This window comes from Ursus americanus, chromosome 9 (assembly GCF_024610735.1).
Source record: "Ursus americanus isolate L20-20 chromosome 9, mUrsAme1.1.p, whole genome shotgun sequence".
NCBI lineage: Eukaryota > Metazoa > Chordata > Mammalia > Carnivora > Ursidae > Ursus > Ursus americanus.
This window is the reverse complement of record NC_142135.1, coordinates 63,562,818-63,589,204: the sequence shown is the minus strand read 5'-3', so window position 1 is coordinate 63,589,204 and position 26,387 is coordinate 63,562,818. Positions and strand designations below refer to the sequence as shown.

Below are 26,387 nucleotides of genomic sequence, written 5' to 3'. Positions count from 1 at the left end.
TGTCATCAAACGCAAGGTTAAGGATGAGATAAAGAAAAATGTAAGAAGACATTTGGATAGATATTGTAGCTCATCCACTTAACTAGACTTCAGAGGGCAAGAATAGTGATGAGTCACAGAACAGTCACACCTGGAAACAAAACGGGCTCTCTGTGACCACCTGTATTTCGTGAGTTATAAATGCATCTCTACCATTTGGTCCAGAGATCACCCTTTTGAAAATCTGTCCTCATAAAATAATTGAAAAGAGGAAAATAACCTTGGAACTGACCAAAACTGTGATTGTCTTGATTCATCCTAGCCTATTTAGATGACAAGACTCCTTGGCTAGACCACTAATGACCATGAAGCTGTATCAGTGTGTACAGATATAACTTTAGAAGCAAGTATCCAGGATGAATCTCTTTTAAAAAATTACTTAATATTGTCTCTCCTTAATATTTCCTGAGGGAATATTAAGATCAATGTGTTAGGAAGATTCATGGCATTAACTATGGCAAAAGTCAGCATTCACTGAACAGAGGAAATAAGATATTAAAACAAGACAGGGTTTTGTATGTTTTCTGAGAAAGGGAAGAGTTGCATTTCCGTTTAATTTGACACAGATAAGTAAGTGACAAACCCAGCCCACATTTAACTAGAATGTGGCATAGTTGGGCCATAGTCCCGAGTCTGATGGAGAAGATTTCCCTAGCCCTGACCTTAATCTCACCGTAAGTACTGGCCATTAATTGATTCCATAGCTGCAGTGGTAATTATAATGATTTTTAAAAATACATTACCTTACCAGAAGATGAAGATGAAGAAGAGGGAGAAGAAGGAGAAGGAGAAGGAGGGGAAGCAGAAGGGGAGGAAGTAGAAGTGGAAGAGGTAGAAAACGTTCGAACAGAGTCGTCAGGAGAAGATGAAAGCCTGGAGAAAGCCTTGGAGCCCTCTCAGTTGGCCTCAGAGCTCCAGGCTGCCCCAGGGGCACTTCCGGTTTCCTCTCCAGAGCTACCTCCAGCCCTGCCTCCCGCTGCAGATGCCCCAGTGACACAGGTAACCACTCACCAATCCCCTCCTACAGGACGCACAGGTGTGCCTCCTTGCTGAATAGCCTAAATGATGTATTCTGCCTTAAGAAGAGGGTAGCTATAGGTTAGACATTTGTATGTGGAAGACAAAAGAATTCAGGGCAGTCACAATGTCAGGCGGGAAGTTCCTCTAGGTGATTCAACAGGTTTGGTGTTGTTATAATTGGTTGGTGAGACCGAGTTTAACACAATTTTCCCACCAATACTGCCTTCGAATCTGAGGCAATGTTTGGAAATTTTGTGTGCAGGGGAGAGGGGTATGTGTGTAACATGTTCGTTCATAGAGAGCCAATGTCATGAAGATTGGGTCTGCTCTGAAAACAGATAAGAGGTACAGGGTGAGAACTAATCTGGGGTGAGAAATAAAAATTCAGCACTTTGAATTTTCTGCAGATAATAAAGGAAATAAATAGAGAAGTCATACTAGTTAATGTCCTTATCGCTGACCCTGACATACAACTATATTTTTCATTAAGTGGGCAAACAAATGACGTCGAATTTTCTATGTATCTGTCATTTGATGAGATTATGTGTTAACAGAATTTTTGTAGAAATTTCCTAGGAGATAACTCATCCCAAATTCTGTATCTGATTGGCTGACCCTTAGTTTCTAAGATGTCACTGTCCAGTTTTCAAGCCTTTATGCCGACTTCGTGACACCTCCTCGACCTGTGGAGTTTGTGGGCAATGTAGATTCATCAAAAAGGTGCCCTGGTTTGCACCTGCTTTCAAAGTGGGTTCAAATTGTTTATCGAAACAAAACCTCTGAGGGGAAACTCTGAATTATAGAATTATATTCTGTGCTTGGTCTCCATAGGAAACCAGGGTGAAATACTATTTATGGTTCCAGATTCTTGAAATTCTGGGTATACTAATTGCACGGAGTTTGAAAGAGGTGTGGTAACTAAATGAGAGTTGGATTTGACCAGTAAGATCAATTTGAGATTTTAGGAAAGAGGTTTGGGGAGCTCACCTGGAATGTCAAAATATTAATCTTGGCCCACAGATTGACCTTTCTCCTATATCGGATATTTTATAAGCAACCTTCATTTGAGGCATGTGCTGTCTGTCTGTCCAGGCTACCATCTAGTGAAGGACGAGTGCAGAAAAGAAGAGGGGGCACATGAAGGTGCCCAGACAGAGGGGCACTGGCAGCTCTCCTTCCCTGAGCGCTTGCAGAGGGCGGGATGAACTAGACATGCGCTAATCAGCACTGCACAGAGAGCTCACAGGTTTCAAACCTAAAGGGAACTAAAACCGATTGCTTTTTCTTCTTCTTCTTCTTCTTCTTCCTCTTTTTTTACTTTTGAATGTATCTGTCCCGATTAAGGGGGAGGTTGTGCCCACTGGCTCTCAGCAGACCACAGAGTCTGAAACTCCAGTCCCTGCAGCAACGGACACTGCGGATCCCTTGTTTTACCCTAGTTGGTATAAAGGCCAAACCCGGAAAGCCACCACCAACCCACCTCCCACCCCAGGGAGCGAAGGTCTGGGACACATAGGGCCTCCTGGTTCTGAGGATTCGAATGTGCAGAAGGCAGAAGTGGCAGAAGCTGCAGCCAGTGAGAGGGCAGCAGTGAGTGGTAAGGAAACTAGTTCACCTGCAGCTACTTCTCAGGTTAGTGTTGATGCTCTTGTGTCGGAATGCTCCCCCATGCCACCTAGCGTCCTGCTGGGGTCACAGCAAGAAAGAAGGGTTTCCCAGGGGGCAGAAAGAAAGCCTGGCTGTGGGAAAATCACAGAAACAACTCATCCTCCAATTTAGGCTTGTTTTTTTTAAGGCTGGTAAAACAAAAAAGAAAAGAGATTGATTTCACTCTAGCCATACGTGGTGGCCCCACACCTGGCTTCCCGGGGGAGGGGGTACAAGCACGCCTGGCCCTGACGCATGCAGTTGAAAGCTGCTTTGTCTGTGGTGCCTGGCTGCTGGCCCAGGTTCCCGTTCGCCACGGCCACTTACCCTTGCTCAGCCTTTTCTGTGTCCTCCCTGGGCTTCCAAAGACTAATCCCCTGCTTTTGTGTCATTCCCAGCAACCGTGAAGGAGCACGTTTGAACTAAGTTCTAAGTCCGCTCTGAAAAATAACCTCTAATTGATTCATGGATTCTGGGAGTGCGCTGGCTCTGGCTAGAAAAAGACCGTCTTGGCTTGATTAAACTAGCACTTCCTAAACATGTGCTGCTGGGAGCAGAAAAGCACAGGTTTTCCTACATTGAAGTTTTTTTAAGGGTCACTTAATACTTTTTTTTTTCTTCCTTTTAATAACGTACTTTGAAGGCCATGTCTTTTTCCTACAATGGGTTAGATGTTTGCATGGCTCAAAGAGTCCCTAGAAGAAATATTCTATAATTTCTTCACAAGGAAGAATGCTCATGGTTGCTCCACATTCATGAACATTCTTAAATGATGTGTGGATGTGAGTGTTGCCCAGACATGGGATGTCAAAGAAATATTCCCTGGTTCTGTGCTCCTGGGTCATAGGTGATTATAAAGAACAAGTGGCATTTTTCAAAAATCAGAAAGTTACTATCTTGACTGTATCTGCTCAAGTGAACCTTAATTTCATGAGGTAATAAAGGGAAATTATTTTGGGAAAACTGAAAGTAACGTGCTTTTGTGTCATATTTATTTTCATAAATGAAAAATGACAAGAATAATTAGTGTGAGGAAACATTTTGAGGTAGTTTTTTGGTTAAAAAATGGAGAGTAAAGTTTTCTAGAAAATTTATGGGAACTTTATTTCCAGAAAGTTAATTGGATTTCTTGCATATTTAGTAGAAGTTGAGTCAGGAGGAACTGTTTTCTGAAAACAATGGTGCAAAACCCCATAAAAGGAGCATGTAATAGGGCTCCAAGCCCAAATGCAAAATCCATCTAAATGGTGATGAAGAATATTATTTGTGATAATATCAGTGAAGCTCTCTTCTTGTTTTCTCACAGGAGTTAGCAATCTGCCTAGCACTTTTGGCTTTTCTTATACTTCACTACATCTGGCGTCAGATTCAGTGCTTGATTTTTACTTTAATGGGTAGGATATATTTTCTTTTCCCTTAACTAACATCTCATGCAGTTTCTTCCATAATGTTCCTACTCTATAGGCTCAGAGATAAATTTCTCCCCAACTCTCAGGCTCAGTCATCAAGCAAGAACCAAGTTCTAGATAATACTCATGGCTTCAAGCTCCCTACAGTGCAATCACCTCAAGATGCCTTCCTGAGGAGAATTGCTCCGTTATCTAATCCTGCATGGAGGGGATTCCTGACTCAGTGGGCAATTATTCAGTCATCCAGTAAGAGTGGACCCTCTAAAACAGCCATGAGGGGAGGCCAGTCGCAAAAGTGCTGTGAGGATTCACTGCTCTTCAAGTAGAGGGAGGCCCAGCAAAGGACTAGTTCAGGAATATATAGGGTTTCCATAGATTAAGTAGCTACACTTCATTGGCTCACACCAGCAGCACCCAGGATGTGGCCAGATGACTCCTGTCAAAGATCCACAGGCAATTCTTGAGCTGGTGGGCAGGTGGGCCGGGTGACTTCTCAGTTCTCTTTGAATCCTCAGACGCTACAGTCTTACGTGAGAGAGGAGATCTCGGAGAGAAAGGTATTGTGTGTGCAGCAGCATCGAGGGGATTTCAGCCGGGTGAGATCTGAATGAATAAAAAGCAGGAAGATCAACGTTCATCCACCAGACATAAAGAATGAGAACCAAAGAAAAGTCATAAAGCCAACGGCCTTTGAGATACCTTTCTCAGAGCCAAGGCTTTTCTTAACTACTATTATAAGACTTGCATAAGAACTGACATCTTATCCTTTAGCAGCCTTTTGAAGATTATCATTTTAATAATATTTAAAGATTCAAACCTCATGTACTTTTGAGTAAATGACCGTGTTGGACCTGAGGCCCAGCTCCCTGAGCCTGTAGCTCAGAAGCGATTCAGAGTGACTGGTGCTGAAAGTCCTCAGCTATTTCTGGCTCATTGACTTTTTCCTGGGTTGACATTGACCCTTCTGGAAGCTCTCATCATAGTTCCTTTCTGCCTCATTAGCTGTCTGTTCAGCAAATGACAGTAGGATCTCCATGGGTCCCTGTCATGTCCGTAACTATGGGTGAATCGGATCTGACCCAGTGTCTAACACTCAGCCAGAAACATGTGTACCCTAGAATGTTTCTAGTGTCCTTATAGTCTGCTCATTATTTGTGGTGAAGAGTAGTGGGTGGAAGCATTGGCCATGGACTCAGTGGGGCAAATGGGGGAGAGAGAAAACTCATATTTTATGGGAATATCCTGAATAACTGTGGATCTGAATAATTGAAGAGTTCAGTTTACATTCTGAGAATTTAGGTTTCGGGCTTTGTTGCCGTATATTCTTGTAATGCTTCTCTGAGGCTGCAGGGGGAGAGTCATGCTTCTTGTCTGCCATCCACTGAGCCCACATCATGTACCCCAACATTCACATGCCTGTCTGCTAAGATAAGGGTGAGACACATGTAAGCACTCTGCAGTAGGGTGATTGGCATTCACTGTTGCAAATATGGACAGATCAATAGAGACCTCACCATAGTACCAGATTCCTAGACTCTGAGTTTTTTGCAGACCTGCTTTACTTTCACCACCTCAGAACCCAACTCACTAGATTAATATTTGTCCAATGCAAGGTTACCTTATTGGAATTTCACACTTTATCATTAATCTTTCCCTGGACATTTGGGATGTGATACAAAAGTTCTCATTGGTTCCCAGGTGGTCTTACCTCTCTTTACTATGTGTCAGGGAATAAGGTTGCCTGAGAACCTCAAGCATCTCAGCCTCACCTACTGATCTGTAAACTCACTTCAGTCACCTTCAGATTTTTAAGAAGGCAAATGTTCCATTTCCAGGTGCTTTCTTCACAGCCATTCACACAATGAAAGCTGCCCTTGCCTCTGCTGCCTGTGATTTCTGATATCATACAATCTCCACTTTATCCCGTACCTTCTCTCTTCACCTAATCACATAGGCAGATTATGTGTTAGAAACTGGTCATGGCAAAAACCAGACATCAGCAGTCTCCACTAGTGGCAAACTGGGATTCTGCTTTTTGTTAGATGAGAGGATCACTGTTGCCTTCCCAGCCCTCATTCTTGAAAAGATAAATTTCTCAACAAGTTTGGGGTTTAGCCTTGTGGCAAAACTGAATCCCATAGGAGAGAGACTTCTGCAGGAGGCACTTTGAATCCTGTAACATCCTATTTCTCCCAGAAAACCCCGTGAAAGCCCCTGGACATGAACTGGTCTTTAGCTGCAAACTTGCCCTCTAAGTTTCCACCTTTCTAGGCCATACCTGCTGTAGGCTCAGTCAACGCAAAGAGAGTTTGGGGGAAATAACATTTGATCTACTTCATGTATTAATTTTTACATTTATTTTGAAAAGGTGACATCACATCCTAGTCAATCTTAGAGGAGAGCGCAGTAATAAGGTGGGAAGAAGGCAGGTCGGCTGCCCTTGGAAAGCCGTCTCTGTGAGCCTCATCTCCTGGGCATGCCTTGTTGCAGCCATTTCTGGGTCCAGTCAGCTTCCCTCCATTGTCTTTCCTCTTCTTATACAACTTACATGCAAATTACTCCTGGGTGTTCAGGCAACGATCATTCCCACCACCCACAGTCATGGACGATTGAGTATTTTATTGGGAATATATGTGGTAGTTAGATTTTTCCAGAAGTGGGAGCAGCAATAATGAAAGACCCTCCCTATTCCCCTTCCTCCCTCCCTTAATGAGGCTTAATGGCCTTGTGTGGAAGAATTTGTCCAAACTGTTTAATGGGAGTTGTTCAGGGAACAGGGATTTCCAGAGAAATGTCTTCCTATCTGGTGGATTAAGTTGGCAGCTGCTCTGGTTGATACTTGAGCTGGACCATGGCAGCTGCCTCAAGGTCAGAGGACCTCCCATTCCCCCCTCCCCACACCCCAAGGACAGCCCATTGTTTTGGGGATAGGGACTTTGACAGAAAAATCTCTGCAATTTCTGCCTCTATAAAGAACCTCAACTCATATATTTCACCAGAGTACGAAGTTGTGGTTATAAGAGAACCTAGAAGTTTTACTATAACATAGCTATTTCTTTAAGAATAGAGAATCTACTTTCACATTCCATTCTTCAAGCCTGAAAATAGACAAACAAGTTGGGTAGAAATTCTGCCAAGTCTCGGGCATGAAATTAGTAAAAAGGACTTAGGTTCCTGTCCTGCTGCTTCTCTGCACCGACTCTGGGCATTTACTTTCTTTGAGCCTCAGTTTTCTCACTGGGAAGATGAAGCAACTACTCAAAAGATTCATTGATTTACAATGTGGAGAGTGAAAAATTTAGTACCAAGAATATTATAAATTGTCTCAGGATGTTTTCATTGAGAGGGTTACAGACTCAGTCCTGACACAAGCCACGCTAAGGGACAATAGTAACAGGTTCTTAGTGAAATAGACAGCCTGTTGCATTTCTCAAAATATATGTCTTGCCTTGAAGCTCTTCCATAAATGTCCATTTCCCAAACTCTTCTAAATCTCTTCCTGGGCACCCTTCCAGCTGAATGTTTACGCAGCGGCGATTACCCGTTTTGATGCCATAAACTCCATAAAATCCATGATGGTTCAACTCTAACGTTCACCTAAGGGTGGCCCAGTAGAGCAAATTCTTAGCATGTACACGGTAGAGGTAACCACAGAATACTAGATGAATGAAGAGATGAACAATGTGTGGTTTAAAAATCCACCTAAGTGTTACAGTTCCGTTTTGACAAATATGTAGCCTTATATAGCCACTACCACAATTAAGATGTAGAATATTTCCATCACTCTACAAAGTGCCCTGTGTGCCTTTGCAGTTAGTCCCCTCCCTGCATACCGGTGGGTAGTATCAATCTTTTACACATTAGCCGTTCTAACGGATGTGTATTCTACGTCATTTAATTTGCATTTCCTCAATGACTAATGATGTTTAGCATCTTTTCATGTGCTTCTAAGTCATTTTAATATTTGATGAAGTATCTGTTCACAATTGCCCAATTTCTTTGGGTTGTTTATCTTAATAGAGAGTTATAAAAGTTCCTCATTATTTTGGATAAAACTCTCTTATCAAACATGTTTGCAAGTATTTCTCCCACACAGCCCCAGTCCAACCAGCCTGTCTCTCCTTCCTCCCCCGTGGTTTGCCTTTTCATGTTCTTAAGTGTATTTTGAGGAGCAAACATTTTTAGTTTTGATGAAGTTCAATTTGTCATTTTTTCCTTTATGCTTTGTGCTTTTTGTATCTTAAGAAATCTTTGCTTAGCTCAAAAATCACAAGGATTTTTTCTCATTTTCTTCTAGAATTTTTATAGTTTCAACTCTTAAATTAGATCTAAGATCATTTTAAGTTAATTTTTGTATTGTGAGATAAGAATCAAGGATTTTTTTGTCTGCTTATTTTCTATGTAAATATTTGTTCCAACACCATTTGTTGAAAAGGCTATCCTTTCCCCCAGTGAATTACCTTGATGACTTTGTAGAAATTCAAATGACCATATATGTTCAGGTCTACTTGTAGACTCTCTATTTTGAACCATTGATCTGTATGTTTGTCCCTCTACCAATACCACACTGTCTTAATTATTATAGCTTTATAGAAGTCTCTAAATCAGGTAATGTAAGTCCTCCACTTTATTGGTTTTATTTGGTTTTATTGGTTTTCTCTCTCTCTGTGAATTTTCTATTTCATTGATCTCTGTTTATTATTTTCATCCTTATGCTTACTTTGGGTTTAATTTTCTCTTCTCTTTCTAGCTTCTTAGGGTGAAAACTTGAATTACTGATTTGAAATCTTCCTTATTTTCTAACATAAGCATTTAATGCTATAAATTTTCATCTAATCATTCCTTTAGCTGCATCCCACAAGATTTGATATGTTGTATTTTCACTTTCATTTAATTCAGAATATTTTCTAATTTACCTTAGGATTTGTTCTTTGACCCATGAGTTATTTAGATGAGTCATGTTTATTTTCTAGATATTTGGAGATTTTCCAGATATCCTTCTGTTTGATTTCTGGTTTGATTCGGTTGTGGAGAGAGAATATTCTTCATATGATCTCAATCCTTTTAAATTTAAGATATGTTTTATGGCCCAGAATACAATCAACCTTGGTGAATGTTCCACATGCCCTTGAAAACATTGTATTTTCTGTTGTTAGGTGAGTGTTCTATAAATGTCAATTAGGTCAGTTAATTCATGGTGTTGTTCAAGTCTATGACATCCTTACTGATTTTCTGTTGACTTGTTTTATCAATTGCTGAGAGAAGAAGTTTGAGATATCTGATTATAACTGTGGGTTTGTATATATCTTCTTGCAGTGCTATCGCTCTTGCCTCATGCATTTGAAACTCTGTTTAGCTGGATTCACATTTAGCATTGTTCTATTGTCTTGAAGAATTTATCCCAAGAGAAGTGTTAAGCAAAACAAAATTCTTTTCTATCTCCCTCTTCTGTATGTGTCTGCCAGCTTTAATGGGTATAAGGAGCTTCCTCACACACATGTACTATCTTTTAAGTTAGTAGGCAGGTAGGGAGAGCCTAGAGAAGAAAGGTGTTGACAATCCTTGAGAAGCACCAGGTGTCTGGCAATAGGGAAGGCCTCATAGCCCCAGTCCAACCAGCCTGTCTCCCCTCCCTCCCCCGGCAATGTACAGGGCCAAGCATAGCAGGAGCTGAAATAGCTGACCTATCTAATGCTTTTAAGTGAGTAGGCTGAACTTTATGATTCAATGACTAGTTGTCACTGGTCTATGGTGTCCTATTTTTAGTTCTGATGTAAATTGCTGTATAAGCTAATGTCTCTGTATATTTTCATGACACACTTAGGCCCTAATTAAATCCTTGTCTTATCTAAACCAGTTTTTACAGAACTGCAGAGGTCACCCTATCATGGGCCAGGGATTCCCAGCACCAAGTTGTCTTCTTGGCTAAGAAGATCCAAGCTTCCCAATCCAAGTGTTGACAAGCAGGTGCACACGATCCCTTCTACTGCCTCAAGTGTTTCCAAATTCTTTCCTATCTAGCGTATCATGGGCTTAGGCACAGAACCTAGGAACCACATGGGTCCCCTACACCTTCAAGCTCTTCACTCTAAAATAGCAAAAGGAATGTGTGGAAGTCAAGGCCAGTGGGCCAGTGGTACCAAGGAAAACCAGGCCATACCATCTTAGTCCCCAATTCAGATACAATAAATGTTATCCTGTGAGGTTACAAAGCTGCTCCCAGAGAAAAATAAAAAAACATTTCATGAGAGAGAGAGAGAGAGAATGGGGGAGGGGAAAGGAGGGAGAAAAAAGAAAGAGGAAGGAAGGAAGGAAGGAAGGAAGGAAGGAAAAAAGGAAGAAAGCCAGCCAGCCTATGGTTTAACAAGCAGGGGCTTGCAGACTCTTTACCTTTCTTGAAGGGTTTATTTCCTAGGTGCTCAGAAACCAATATATGTATCCCCAGATCTGAGACCTTACTGAATTTCTCATCATCTCAAGATTCGGTCTCCTAGAAAATATTCATATTTTCCTAAATCAGAATGAACATTAGGCCGAAGTTCCAAGGAGAAGCAGCATGTGGAATCCTGGGTCTCCACAGGTATCACATGAGAAAAGATAAAATTATTTTCATGCAAATGATCTTTGACCCCTCATTCTGATTTCCAGGGCAAATATCAACTCTAGTTGCCACTTGAGACTGAGAGGTCAGAGATGTTGGAGACTAGAGTGCTGGAAAGCTGGTTTTCTGAGTGAGATTAATCTCACAAGGTATTACAGAACATTTAAAAAAATAAAGCAGGAGACCAAGAACATGATTTCCCATGAGTGTGACTACAGGTCCCGTGTTCTTTGAAATGATCTATTTAATTTTCCAAAACAAACTGAAATGAATGAAAATTTAACTATGTTCTCTAAATTTAATTGAGGGATTCAGGGTGTCAAATTATTTTCAAACAGAAATCCCTACTGAGAGCGACTGCTTGTGTTTTTTACAAATTAGGAGATTCAAGTTTACAAATCGCTGATATGCCAGCGCCTGACTATGCTGGAATAAACCTTGGTAAAAATAGAGAGAAAATTGATCAGGGCTCAGGACTGGCCTACATTTACTGCATAACACTGTACAGGACTTAGTAACTCTAGCAATTATAAGAAGTTATGATAATAAAATGCAGTCATTTTACATAGAAAAAGCTTTAGGAGAGAGTAAGGTTTTTCTTAAGGAAGTTTTAATGAGGCCATTACATTAACATTATTGCTTTCTCATTCGTATTCTTCAACTGCAATTCTTTTTCTGGCCTTTTTTTTTTTTCCTGTTGGGGAAGTGACATCCTAATAACTGTCAATTTGGGGGCTTTACTAAAAGGACAAAAAATATCTATACTAAAACTGTAGGCTATATTTCTCAGGATCAAATAGCATCCTTGGCAAAGTTTACCTTAATAGGAAGCTAAAATGGATGTATTCATTTGAAAGAGGGAAATATAATATAAGTTGTGTGTGAGCAGTATCATGAATTCATTCCCCTGGCAACCTGTGCCTGCAGCCCTACAATTCTGTGAAAACAGGAACGCAGGCACCAGGGAGAGCTCTCTGGGGATGTTGTTACAACATAGCTAGTTGAGTTTTGCTTCCTGTGTCTTAAAATTGTTTGTTATTCTGATTTAACCTAAGACCCTTGCTAGTATTGCACATTATGTGGATTTTTTTCTATCTTTGTTTACATATCTCAGTGAATTCTATGAAATACCTTTTCTTCCACTACCACCCACGAAGAATTAACCCACCACCGCGTTAATCCATCTGGAAAACCAACGCCGTGTGGCAGTAGTGCTGTAACTAGTGTGTGTCCGTTGCTTTATCACCTACAAAGTCTTCCACAGAGGTTCTCTCATTCAAACCTCACGACAACCCTGTACAGTAGGAATCGTTACACTTACATATTTTATGGTGGAGGATCATAGAGGATGCCTGACTTGCTCAAGGTCACAGAGCAGCAGGAGCTTAGAGCCCAGTGATCCCGTGCCCCGCCCCCGGAGTGTGAGCGTGCAATATATTGTACACCAAGCTCGCATCTGAGCCAAGTGAGTGAATCCCCACCTCACCTGGGTTGATGACTGAAGCAGAGGCTCCCCTGCTTTGATTCACCGCTCTTGACGCATTGGCACAGCCTCACAGCACAGAGAGAGGTCGTTCTAGGCCTCCACTGCTCGCAGGCATGTGGCTGACCATTGCGATGACAGTACCCCGATCCTTTAGTTGCACCCCACACTGCTGACCAACCTGCCTCTCTCTGTCTGACTTCCAATGGTGGAATTGGCCCCTCCCGTGAGTCTCACACGTTCAACAGCACTAGCTTTTCTCTTTGGATTTGTGGTCACTATTAATAATTCTCGGCACTTTAGTTAGAGTTACTTTGAGCAAGGTCCTCAGCCCTCCTGAGCCTGAGGTTTCTCATCTATAAGTTGGGCATAACAATACTATCAACTTCCCAAGACTCTAGAAGAGAATTTGTTTGGCCTATTTGTCTAACACAAGGCACAGAAGCTCCTGTCTGTGAGGAATTAATGATCTAATTAGCAGTGTTGTCATTCAGTACTTCTTTCATAGTGGGTGAGAACACACACTCTATACTGAGCACATGATCATCAGGTCCATATCTGAGAAGAAGGCTGGCTTTCAGTGTTTGCCAGGCTGTGATACCAGTGTTTTAGCTTCTTCCTGCTCCCCACGCCGACCCCATCAATGCCTAAATACCATGTTTAAAACAAACCAAACAGTATACACTATAAATCTTCCTCTGGGTTAGGAAAAAATGGATGGGTTTAATTTCCTCTCATTTCATAAGTCTGAGGAAACTATTCTTGTTCCTATTCTCCCCTTAGCAAGAAGCAGCAGTTAGTGACAACAAAGCCCCGAAATCAAATCTCTTCACTCATTTCTTTCTTTCTTTCTTTCTTTCTTTCTTTCTTTCTTTCTTTCATTTATTTATTTGAGAGGAGAGAGAAAGTATGGCAGGGAGGGGCAGAGGCAGAGGGAGAGTCTCAAGCAGACTCCCCACTGAGTGCACAGCCCAAAGACTCAGGGCTGGATCCCAGGGCCCCAAGATCATGATCTGAGCCGAAATTGAGAGTTGGACACTTAACCAACTGAGCCACCCAGGCACCCCTCCCTTCACCCATTTCTTTACTTAGTGTGTACAGCTGCAGATCCTCCCAAGAAAAAAATGCTTGTAGTGGGTGTTTTCCTTCTATAGATCTTTTGGAGTGTACCTATTTTCTTCTTCCTCTAGCATTCATGGACAGCATGCTATATTTACACAGCTCTGTGCTTCCTAATGCATCTCAGTTGCCCCGCTGCCAAGCAGAAATGTCTGCATTCCTGTGAGAGAAATGCCCATGGTGGAAGACCTGCCCAGCAGAATTTCCAGGGCTTAGACCCTCAGCTGTGAATTAGAGACCACGCACCCACTTATTCCTCAGACACGGATGCCTGGCTCAGGCTCTTGGACGTACTCTCTTTTCCAGTCTGGAATCCATAAGGCTTAAGCTATCCAAGGGCCTGCGGTTCAGGAATGCTAAGTAGGAAGTAGGCCAGTGCTTGAATCTTTCTGAATAAGCATTCTAAGCATGACCTCAGCAATCCTACTCACACCTGTTCCCAGCATCTGGCTTTGATTCTGTGACCCAGCCTAGCAGGTTCAGGAAACAGGGTGGTTGCCCACTCAAGCAGCAGCCTCAAGTCTAGCTTTAACCCTTCTATCCATATTCCTTCAAGGCAAATGGATTTCATTATAGATGGGCAAGCGTCCTTTTGAATTAGCCAAGGAGGACTGGCATTTAACAAACAGTAATAACCAGATCCTTCTGTCAGGTTGATTTTGTGATTGGCATTCACAGCAGCAGAGAGGAGATGGGGCCCAAGGGTGGGGGCTTGGACACAAATTTTCTCACTGCCCCCAATATCCCTTCAATGGCATGACGTAGTGGCTCCCATGTCCACCACAGTTGTCCCTCAGGATAAGACATAGACATTTCCATGCTATGTGACAGGGTTGTACATTAAGACATCAGCATCCATTAATGTCTTAGTCGTCGTTTAGTTTATCAGATACATTACTATCACCTGGATAAGCTGAGGAACTTGAGCACAGGCAGCTAAATGATAATGGACCAGGATCACCGGTGGTAGAAAAAATGATCATTTGGGGAAAAGCAGAGGCTGGCACCACATGGAGCCTCTGGGAAGCCTTGAGGGAGCCTGAGGGCACTGGTTACTGATCAGAGAGCTCACCCTTTTGCTTTGGGCCAGCTAAAAAAATATTTTCCCTCTTAAATGTGACTACCCATGTTTGTGCCAGAATGCATATCAGGAAAGCATCTGTTTGGTTTTGTGCAGCCAGCGAATCATGTGGTGCAGGATGCATTTAGGTAAAGGGAGCTGCTACTATGCCCCCACGCTAAGATGAGAGCACGTTCACTGAACTGCACCAGTGACAATCCCTCTGCTAAGTGCCCAGGGACATGTCTGGCTTCAGTTGAGCACTGAAGACAGTTTCATGCGTTGATTGTCAAGAATCTTGCCACAAGAAGCATGTTGGCTTAAAAAATAAAAATCATCGCATTTAGCATAAAAATCAAGCCAAAGACTCCACTGAGCATTTCATACCCTTTTCTTTGACACTTTCCTACTAAAAACTAGCCTTTGGTTAAGAGCAACAGGTTTGCGTGTGCTTAGAGACCAAAAAGGTAAATTGATGAAAAAGCAAGCCAGGTAAAAGAAAAATGTTAATAAAATCATAAATACAAGATTTAGTTTGCTTTCCTCTTTACTCCTGAGCATAGCAACTATACAAGCACAATGAAAAATGGCCACTGAAACCAGCCTTGCAGCAGAGGAGGCAAAAGGGAGTAGTGAGCATGATGGAAATCAGGGGGGAGAGAGAGAGAGAGAGAGCGAGCACGCATGCGCATATCCAGTCCAAAGGGCAGGTTCTGGATTGCTACATTTCTGCTTTGTCAAGAGAACCTGCAAATCCAGATTTTAATGTGAAGTCTATTTTTTTTCTTAATTTTTAATTGTGGTAAAACCCACATAACATAAAAATTACCATCATAAACATTTCCGAGCACACAGTTCAGTAGTCTTAGTATATTCACATTGTTGTACAGCCAATCTCCAGATTTTTTGTTACCTCACAAAACTGAAACTCTGTACCCATTAAAAAACAACTCCCCATTTTCCTCCTTCCCCCAGCCTCTGGAAACCTCCATCCTACTTTCTGTTTCTATGAATTTGACTGCTCTAGATACTTCTTGTAGTCTGTAAGTGGAATCACAAAATATTTGTCATTTTGTGACTGGCTTATTTCACTTAGCATACTGTCCTCAAGTTTCACCCATGTTGTAGCATACGTCAGAATTTTCTTCCTTTATGGAGCTGAATAATATTCTATTCTATGTATATGCTATATTTTACTTATCCATCCATCCATTGATGAACACTTGGATTGCTTCCACTCTTGACTATTCTGAATAGTGCTCCTATGAACATAGGTGTGCAAATATCTGTGTGTCTCTGCTTTCAGCTCTTTTGAGTATATGCCCAAAAATGGACTTGAGGGATCATGTGGTAATTCTATGTTTAATTTTTTGAGGAACTACCACACTATTTTCCATAGCAGCTGCTACATTTTACATTCCTACCAACAGTGCACAAGGGCTTCTATTTCTCCACCTCCTTGCCCCTGATTTTTTAATGTTGCAACTAACTCAAGTTTTTGTCAAAATACCACTCAGCCACACAGTTCAGATCAAGTAAACACTGTCCATTATCTGGAACTGTCCTGTGCACAGAGACAGATGTCCACAAGCCTCTGGAAGAATGCATGCTCCTTAATCCCCATCAACAAAAATTGTTCTAGATGACCTCTCTTGTCAAGGGTGATGCCAGCACATCATGCAGCTTTGGGTGGAAGAACCTCTCATCGCCCTACTCTTCTATGGAGTAAAACCCTCATACCATAATCTGACTTTAATTTTTTTCCTCTCAAAAAACATTTGGTAGTAACAGGGAAAACAAATCCAAGGAAAGGATTTTGTTTCTGCGTGAATCTGGCTCATGAATACCCGGCATTCCTGGTCAAGTTCATCTAAGAAAAGTAATCTTTCTCCTAAGCAAATGTATGTCACTCCCCTCTGTGGTCTTTTGTGGATCTTGACTGAATCACATCTTGCAGCTGAGACAGGAAAAATGCTGCCTCTCTAGTCCATTTCCTGCTCTTTTTTATGACAAAAATTCATTTCTTGAATTATTTGAAGCCCCATGGTGATACATACAGCATAGTGTTAGGTGATGGTTGTAACTTTGTTTGGTCACTTGACAAAAATGTGTAAAATTTAGAATAAAGGACTAATAATCCTTTCTTCATCTTTTTACACATCTCAAAGTAGACTGAAATGCAGGACAGACTCAAAAGCCGGTAGGGAAATTCAGTGCTTGTCATTTCTGTCCTTTGTTCAGCTTCATGGGACATCTGTATTCCCAAGAAATGGCATTTCCTGTGATGGAAGAGAACCAGCATTTGGAGAGCTACTTAAAGGAATACGTATATACCATTCTATTTGAGGAAGGTTATAGGACAAATGTCTGCTTATGATTTAATGGGCTATACTTATAGAAAGGAGGTTTCTAAATCTTTAACTCATTCTTCCTTTAGGAAAGAGCTATATATAAAGTTGGGCTACTTGGAAATACACCAGATAGGTCATGGATAATCATGATTATAATATGCCACAGGAATTAAATCCTATAATAACCAATTCTGACAAGATGAGCATTGCAAATATAACTGTCTTTCCTTACTAGGGGTCACTGCTGTTGTATGTAGTTCCTCATAGGCAGTTCCCAGGTGATCCTGCATGGTAGGGGAGCATCTTCACTAATGTAAGAAGAAAGGAAGGAAGGAGGGAGGGAGGAGAGGGGAGGGGGGAAGAGGGAAGGAGGAAATGCACATTTTTAAAAAACACTTAATGTAAGTGAGGCATGTGCAAAGTGCTTTAGGTGTATTACTTTATTTATTCAGTACTTATAACAGCCTTGCGAGATAGGGTCTCATCTCTATTTTGCAAAAAGAAAAACCTTGGTATTTTAAGTCAGAGGTTAACTGACTTATCCGTCATATAGCTAGTAAGTGGTTAGTCTGGGATTCTATGCCAGGCTCAACCTCTTGGCATAGAACTTCTTTGCTGAGATGGTTGGTGGGTCCCCAGATTTACATAAACAAGACCAAAGAGATGGTGTAATCACCTGAAAATACTCAGGATAAATCTCTGCTCTTGGCACCCACTCTGGCAATGGCCTTTCCTCTCTGAAAGACAGTATCTGCCCATATCATTCAGACAGAAATCTAATAACTGCATGAAACATAGGGATGTAAAAGGAGCAACTTAAACTACTGGATACCAAATTTTGAAGGTTGCCAGGTACGACCAGCTAGAACGTTTTCAATGGAAGACAGATTTTCATCTCAAGTACAGAAAAGCACAAAAATATACACAAATCCCAAAAGCAGTACCAACTGGTTTGTTAGCCACCAGCAGTTTTGCAAAGATTGTATCCCTCTACAGCAAATACCTTACCCAACTAGTTTTGCCCCTTAGATATTTCAGAACAGCTGTCATGGAAGATTCCTTGAGATTAGGGATTGCTTTCAAGGAAAAGAGGCTACAAAATGCACACTGATGGTCTGTTTAGGCAGAATTCAGTATTCATTCCTATAACATGGTTAAAAAAAAGGTCTCTACAGACTGATATGTCCAGATCACTTGGGTTGAGGGTTTATTTGTTTGTTTTTTTATTTCATTTGTTTTATTTTGGTTTGGTTTTGGTTTTTTGTTTTTAGAATTAGTTAGAGTAAGGTTGACTACGGTGGGGAAGAGAATAGTTTCATGTGCACAAGCAGGCACAGGATTCTGCCAGGATATTGCTTTTTCTGCATCAACTTCATGGACACGGAGGTAGCTAATCCATTACCAAATAGAATCCGATAGCATAATAGCAATTTCACTTGATGTCTAAAAAAGCCCAATTTCTAAAAAAGCCCAATTTCACTTGATGTCTCAACTATTCCTTCATGGAAAACTACTTGCTTCAGTTTTATTCTGCTGTGACTAAGTATGATTTCATGGCCCTTCTAAACTTTCTATCAAGGAACAACATGGCAGTTGGAAGGATACTCCCCAAACCATAAGGACTTGGGACAATTCTAGTGAACTTGAAACATTACCCCAAAACATATATTTAGGGTGAATTCTGGGAAGGTGTAGGAAAAGCACTCATTTTTCACTCGAAACTATTTTAAGTGGCAACAACACAGCGTACTTACCAAAATTCTGCTTTGTCATGCCAGCTTTCTATCGTCCATTCATTCAGCAACTTCACAAAATCACCCCAGGCTTCTGCATTGAATGCATGTGCCTACCTCATTGCTTTGAAATCAGTGCCATTCTAATCCAGTGGGATAATTTTACCAGTGAAGTCATCAGAATATGTTAGCCTATCCTCGGTAGCTCTAGGAAGAACTGTGTTTGTCAGAGTACCTTTAAATGCAAAGGGTCTGAGTATATACATCAAATTGCATTTCAGCAAGACTTCTTTATGACTGTCTCCCATTTCATTATTATTTTTTAAACCCAAAACAACAGAAATAAATTTCACTTATAAGATTAGATTGATCAATGACTTCAAAACCATAACGGTATTTGTCTGGTATCCAGAAAAGATAGATACCTTTTATAGAGATATCTATATAAAAGATAGATATCTCTTTAGAAATTTTGATGTCATTAGATGTTATTCTCTAAAGAAAAAAAAAGTTCTTTCATTCATGATTTGCTCAAAACTAAGCCTGCAGCTTTGCAAAGAAATACACCATTTACATATACATATATAATATATAGCACTGTGTAAGTTTAAGGTATAAGTGATTTGACTTAATATATATTATGAAATGATGACCACAATAAGTTTAGTTAACATCCATCATCTCCTATAGATGCCAAAAAGAAAAAAAGAAAAAAATGGGTTTTTTTCCTCATTTTTTTCCCCTTGTGATGAAAACTCCTAGGATCTACTCTCTTAAAAACTTTCAAATATGTCAGCAGTGTTAACTGTGGTCATCATGTTGTACACTGTGGACTTTCCTAAATGCAAATTCCTGTTAGTTCAATGACACTTTCATCTCCATAAATTGTATACAAGTGGACTTAAAAAAAATAGCCTGGACTCTTTCCCAAGAACTTCCTTCCACTGCATGCATTACTGCTGCCCTTTTTTGGATCATGAGCGTGAATTATTTTCATGGCTCTTGGCCATAGCCAAGACAGCCTGAGCTTGCTTTCCATCCCTAATAATAATTATGCTCTATATAATAATTATTATTATCATCCTTTCTCCTGAGTAGAAAAGTGACTGGACCAACCCCAAAGAACTAGGCTCTTCTTCCTCTGATCCAGATTTTCTTCTATTGCAGATTGGATTTGAGGACCCTCCCCTCCAGGTACAGGCCGCAGCTTCAGGGAGTGGGAATGGAGCTGATTCTGAGCCAGCTCGTCATGTCTTCTCCTTTTCCTGGTTGAACTCCCTGAATGAATGATGTTCATTCCAGCTGCTGCCCTCTGTCTGCCTGGCTGAGATGCACACCAGCAGCAGGGAACCTAGATGAAATTAACATGATGCAGGTGATGAAAGGGACCTCTGAACAGAATTTCTGCAACAACAACAAAAAACCCTTTAATTCCAGATGACTTTCCAGAGGGAAAACAATTCTGAGAAAACAGTTGCCAAAAGGATTGGAAAAAAGAAACTTGATCTTATGCAAATCTTTTATTGTGTGGGAAACCTAATGAAGAGTATGTAGGTGTGATACGTGTGTGTGCGTCTGTAACAAATGGCAAGTGTTGAAAAAGTGTGCACTACACTCTTGTCTCTAATAGGCACTGGCTTTTGTTATAATATCATAGTAGCTCTTACTCTCTTTCTTCTTCAACAATGCAGTTGGTCAGTGAAATTCAGTGTTAATTCAGAAGTGACTGATTTATCAGTATATGGACAAAAGGTAAATCATTGACCAAAGATATGAAACATTTTACAAAGATTTCCTCTTTTCCATAACAGGTGTCACTGGATGTATATCCAGAAATGTTCCTTAACTCTGGTGACACTTTCATAGTCCAGCTGAAGGCCTAGGACATTTCTGGTGACATTTTTCTAATCTTAGATGTGCAGATATCAAGCACTTAAATTGAAAAAGAATTTCCTACAGGAACTGTCTACTTTCTTATGTATCTACTGAGGCACCAACCTGGTGAACTGTAGAATAACTGCATGTATTTAAATATATATATACACACAATACACATTTAAAATACATACATATATTTAAATCATGCTTTATTTGTCCCACCATAATGCCTCTTTCAAAACATAAGTATTACTTTATTCCGTATGAACTCTTAAATAAATGCTGTTTTTAACAACTTAGTCTTATAATGACTTATTCGGTGTTTCATGTGATCTTATTAATACATTAGTTAGTGTATTCAAAAGGACACAAGGGAAGAAGCATGTTCATACATCCAAATTAATTTTGGAATAGTAAACATTCAACTGAATTTTTGTAAGTTATAACTCAACTACCAAAGATAAATGCATTGTAAAACTAATTGGATGTGCCTGTTCCATTTTAGAAATGCATAGTTTATATTCTTAAGAATTACAGTGATTAGGACTGGCATAGACATAAATGAGAAGAGCATTTGTGAAGTTTTTATTACAGTCAAAATATTTTTTTATATGAAACATTTTCCCAAGTGCCATTTCATAGCAATTAAATTCATTGCTTTAAGTGGAGCAGCTATCAAGTTTCTCCTTTTAGAAGTAGGCACTGGAAAATAGCATAGAAAAAGTTCATTTTATGGTACCAAAGTAGTAGCTTGATAAAGTGAGTCTTTCTCATACTAAAAACAAAAACAAAACAAGCAGTGTTGGCCCTGTAGTTTGGAGAAATGCCCTGCGAACCCTTCTCCTCTTTGCCTTTTGTCTTTCCCCGCCCTCTACAATTATTTAACATCTTATAGTTAATCAGGATTAATTATTATTTCCATTACGAATTGATATTCCACTCATAGAATTATCAAGTCTTAAAGCTGGAAGAAACTTCCCAAATTATTTATCTTAACCTCAGAGAAGTAATCTGAGGTAACAGAGAGGCAATTGCAGTATCTGTGTAAGCCACTGGTGTATGTTTGTATTTTTAGTACGAAATTAATGCAAGGAGTTTTGTTTTCTCTTGTGCTGAAGTCAGGGTGAAGGAAGCCAGGAGCTGAGAGTTTTACTCCTATGAACATTGAAAAGGAAAAATAAAGTCATGATCACCTTTGCAGCTTTTATTAAAAATATAAATATTCAACATTCTCTTACACAACCAAATTGACCAAGGATTGGAAAGATGTTTTATTACTGAAACGTTTACAAGGAAAGGTTGATTCAAAGAGCTTACAGATTTTGTTTCACCCACCCAAGAGAATGACATTCTCTTTGGCTAAGACCACAACAAAATAAATTGGGTGACTTCTGTCTGCTTCAAAACATTTCCTTCTGGGTCTATACTTTCTAAACACCATTAAAGACACCTGGAAATGGAAACTAAAAGTAGACAATACAAATAACATTTTGTTGCTGTTACTGCACGTGAATACACTTTGTGCATGCTAATTAAGGAGTATAGGCTCTCTTGCTGTATATTGTCTAGGCTTCAAGCTATAAAAAAATAAACAAATGGTATCAGAGCAACGCTATGGTACAGAATACTGTATTATTTTAATTTTTTTAGATTTTTTTTTGTGCTAAATGCTGCATCTTCTCGGCCAAACGCACCGTTTTATTTCCCAATAATCTCCATCAGTTTCCTGTTGCTGTGAGCTTGCTGCGCTAACTGCTCGGCCCTGGCCATTTCCAAGACTTCTCGGAGGAGGTGGAAGGTGAGATCCAGCGAGATGGGAGGTTCCTCGGATCGCCTCTCCCTCTCCGGTGTCTCTTGGCGGCTGCCGAGGGCGTTCTCGGCTCCGCGCTCCGCGGGACCGGCGGGGCTGTCGAGCGGGCGCCGGGGCAGCGGCAGCTGCTGCAGCAACGCGCGGAAAAAGTTGGCGGCCGCCTCGTCCGGCGAAAGGCGGCTGCCGCTGCCGCCAGCGACAGGTGAAGAGGCGGGCAAGAGGGGAGCAGCGGGGCTCTTGTTGAGGTTACCCAGGCGGAGGAAATATTCCTCCCCCATGCGGAGCAGGACGGGCCGAGCCTGCGGCTGTTGGGGCTGCTGGGGCTGAGGCGGCAGCTGGAAGAAATCCAGGGGCTGGGGGTGCTGCGGTGCCTGCCGGGCTCCCGGGATGGGACCCCGACTGAGGAGGGCCCTGCATGGCGGGCAGGGCAGGAGAGCCACCAGCAGGACGCCCGCGGACAAGAGCAGCGGCAGCCGCATGTTAGGGGCGCTCGCTGCTGCACAGAGGTGGGCGGAGAGCGGAATAAGAGAAGGGAAGAGAGAAAGAAAGAGTTGGTCAGAGTTTAGCTCAAATGGGAGGTGCGCTCGGGGTCTTCCTACATGACACCCACAGACGTGCCTCAGGGGTTCGGGCAGGCACTGTCCGCGGTGCTGAAGCTCTCGAACAAGGACTTCTAGAGTTGGAGTAATGAGGGGGGACAGGAAAGGGGACGCCTACAGGGCTCAGCACCAAAGCTCAGCCCCTCGTCAGGCTGGAGTGACCCTTCTTCTTTAGAGACCCTCGAAGGGTCTCTGAGTCCCCTAACGATCCCCAAAAACTGATTCCCCGAGCTCTACAGAAGATCTACAAATTTTAGATCTCATCTACCCCCCTCCCCCTTCCCCTTTCCGGATGTTTCAGCGTTGTCCTCCAAATTGAGAACTGCTGCCTCCTCCTCCTCTTTCTCCATCCCAGACCTTGCGTCCTTCTCTCAGGGGTCCGGATCGATGGCGGGGACTCCTCTACAATGCCAGCGAGGAGTAACTGGCAGTTCCAATAACGATTAGCAGCCGTCTAAGTTTGCTTTTGACACATCCTGGCTACTACCGGAATCCTGAGACACAGTCAGCAAACACACACACAAGCACGCACACACACTCACACACATGCCCTCACAGGGACACCCGGCTCTGCCGCGCACACCATGGCCGCTCAGGCAATGCAAAGTTGGAGGCGCGTTTCCGTCTAGGCGCTCCCTACCTTCTGAGGTGCTTCTGCAGGTGAGTGGGGCGCTGCCGCCTCTCTGCAGAGGAACGTCTCCGGGGCTTTTTCGGGGGTTTTCTTCCCCTCTTTCTGTCCTCACTCTCTTTCTCTTCCCCTCTTATCTTTCTCTTCAGTCTCTCAACGGACTTGGGCTCTGAGTTTCTCCACACCAGAGCCTGGAGTGGGATTTTATAGCGTCGACCCTCTTCAGAAACCACGCAGCATTTGCCTAATAAGCTGACGCTCTCTTGACAGCTCGATTGCGTGCTGCCTCTGCTCCTGCATAAATCATAGGGCCCTGCCAGGGAACGAGGGGCAGAGTTTTGCTATCTCAACACTGAATCTCACATCCAATTATATCAACAGATATTTATCGCCTCCTTGGTGACGTCAACGAGCCCTAAAATGGAAGGGCTTCTTATGACTTGTCCATTGACAAAAATTCTTGAATGAGATTTCCCAAGTGTGAAAACATACTGACCTCTTACTATGAAAGGTCAAATTTGGGGTCAGAAAGAGACATCCAATGAGAGGGGAGGGAAAAAGAAAGTGTGAGGGACCGGAGGTCTATCAATGCACAGTCCTATGGGGGAAGCAGCAACCAGTTATAAGGGTTGGATCTGGATCCTCCTCTTTCCTCTCCCTCCTAACTTCTCTAACCAGTTGTCTCTGGCAACACCTCAGTATCTGAAAATACCCCTTTGCTAGAGACAAAGTGTCCCATCAGCTTTCTGCATGGTTAAGAATGATGACAAGGAGATGGGATTGTATGGACATCTAGCTTTTAAACCTCTACCTGCTTTTTCTTCCCAAGAGCAAATAAAGAAATTATGAGTCTGCAGAAGCAAGACCAGTAAGTCTCTTGAAATGAGGCTCAAGTTTTTAAAAATGATTGGCAGGAGATGCTTCCATGATGAAGTGGCCCAAACTAGGGTCAGCTGGAGATGCAGCAAGATTTTAAATTCCCCCAGAACTTCACTGCTCCTCCTTTGTCTCCTGTCAGAATCCAAAATTAATTGTGGATTTTTCTATTCCCAAATTAGAGAGAGGAAGGTTAAGTGAGAGGTGCATGAGTTGTACAATCTTCATTTGGTCTGTTTGATGCAAACCCAGTGAGAGAAGCATCCATTCTAACTTCCTATTCTATATTGGGAAAGTCTTAAACTGATAACAGGGCTGAATTCATCAGTTGCATATTTTCATTGATGAATATTGAGCCCATAAAAAGGTAATCTCATTCATTTTATTTCTAAATACTATCAACATCCATTATACTATCCACATCAGGGACACCCAGATTTTTTTTTTTTTTTTGGTCATCTCTTTTTCCAAATTTAAATGCATGAAAACCTGATAAATACATAAATGCTTTCTGCACTACCACAGAATGGAATGCTAAGCTTATAAAATCGTACTCACATTTCAAATTAAAATGACACTATCATATAAGTAGGAGGCAGTTACCTCTAATTTTGCAGTTCAAAATGCAATTCCAAACTGTGGTGTCTGTGATTTAATTCAGCTTCTAGATAACCATGAGTTATTTATCAGAAATCTCCTGTTGCTCATATCTGGTTAGCTCTGCTGCTTCCTTTGTAGCTACGCGACAAATGATGCAATACACATTTCAACTCCCATTTTAGGTCTATACTATTCCACAATTGCTCTTAGAAACAAAAGGAAGGTAGAAAGAGAAATGTTGGCAGTTTCCAAAGAAGTCAGCCCATAGTTGGATCATTGTGCTATGGAATGTACTTTTAGATGAAATGTACATAAGACAACAAAGAAATGTGTCTTCTGGGAAAGATGTAGGTTGCTAATAGAAAATCAGAATTATAGGAAATGGTTGAGCTTCTATAGGAAACTAGTGTTTTATGTTGATAGGGGGCATACAGAAACTTGCTTTTTGTTATTGTGAGCTTTTTTTCCCTTTGAATGGATCTTAACTTTTTCCTTACTTTCCTTTATGACCCCTTCACTGTCCCCAGTGGTCGAATCAGCTTAGAGGTCAATCTGGAGGTGGAAGTAGATTTGGAAGAAGTTTGGGTAAATGGATACAGAAGAACTAGGAAAGGGATAAGACCATGAGTGAAGCTGGGAAGGCCTAAGAGGTTCCTCCAGAGAAGATACGTGTTTTGGACTCTGACTAACCCCACACTCCTTCAGATCTCTCTCCTTTGGGCCATATGAAGGATGTTGTTTCATCGCTGTTGAATTCTTGCTATGAGATTTTCCTGGAGTAGGTAGCTGGTGGGGGACAGAGTGGCTCTGAATGGGGGTGAAGACAAAGGCCTGAATCCCAGAGGAGGAGGAACTGGGCGGAGCAGCCCTTACTCACGATTTATCCAAAAGTAAGATCTCATCAAATTATGGAACATTTACATTAGAAATGACTTGAAGAGATGACCTGGTTTAAATGAAAACCAGAGAGGTTAAGTGAGTTACCTAGTTAATGGTAAAGTCAGAATTAGAATCCAGTTCTTTTGACTAGCAGCCTGTACTATTTCTGTAATGTAACAATATCCTTTGTACCTCCCCCCTTTCCTAGCAGAGACACACAAACAAATAGAAGTGAGAAGATGAAGTTAGATAAAGCGATACATTCACACACCAATCCTAGACTTTCCTTATAATTAATATAAGGCATGAGCACAGAGATTTTCTGTGCATGCTGATGATGCCCTGGCACCTGGCACCCAGAGGTGCACACCCTGCAATTTACCTTTCAGCTGAATTTTGTAGTTATAACATGAGGTCTGTAAATGTATTGTCAACTTAAGATGCATTAATTTGATCTTCTACCTTAGTTCATGTTGGAGAAAAAAGATCTTTGGATAAAATACAGAGTTATGTGGTTCTCAAAATAATTATATAAATGTGTGATTGGAGAAATAATGTGATGCAGAGAACTTTAATGTGCAGTAAACTAAATGTCCAAGTCCATAAAAATCACCACTGATAGATTTGATCCTACATGTAGGAATAACTAGTCATT

The 26,387-nt window shown here is 41.4% G+C and overlaps 2 protein-coding genes across 7 annotated transcripts in view; one reads left to right on the top strand and one right to left on the bottom strand.

Annotated features, from left to right (window-relative positions):
• TRIM55 (tripartite motif containing 55) overlaps window positions 1-21,887 on the top strand; it is a 43,189-nt gene extending 21,302 nt beyond the window's left edge. For 2 of the 6 annotated variants that reach the window (XM_045789007.2, XM_045789005.2), the window contains 3 exons: window positions 791-1,038; window positions 2,404-2,691; window positions 19,630-21,887. In XM_045789007.2, coding sequence (XP_045644963.2) covers window positions 791-1,038; window positions 2,404-2,691; window positions 19,630-19,752 — 659 coding nt within the window. In that variant the 3' untranslated portion in view covers window positions 19,753-21,887. Of the gene's footprint in view, window positions 1-790; window positions 1,039-2,403; window positions 2,692-4,012; window positions 4,101-19,629 lie in introns of all 6 variants that reach the window. The other 4 variants (XM_087864856.1, XM_045789006.2, XM_045789008.2 and 1 more) reach the window with 4 other exon arrangements.
• Window positions 21,888-21,904: 17 nt separating this feature from the next.
• On the bottom strand, window positions 21,905-22,853 carry CRH (corticotropin releasing hormone). The gene has a single exon (XM_045789010.2). It carries the CDS (start codon window positions 22,627-22,629, stop codon window positions 22,039-22,041), a length of 591 nt encoding a protein of 196 aa, XP_045644966.1. The 5' UTR covers window positions 22,630-22,853; the 3' UTR covers window positions 21,905-22,038.
• Between the last annotated feature and the right edge of the window lie 3,534 nt (window positions 22,854-26,387).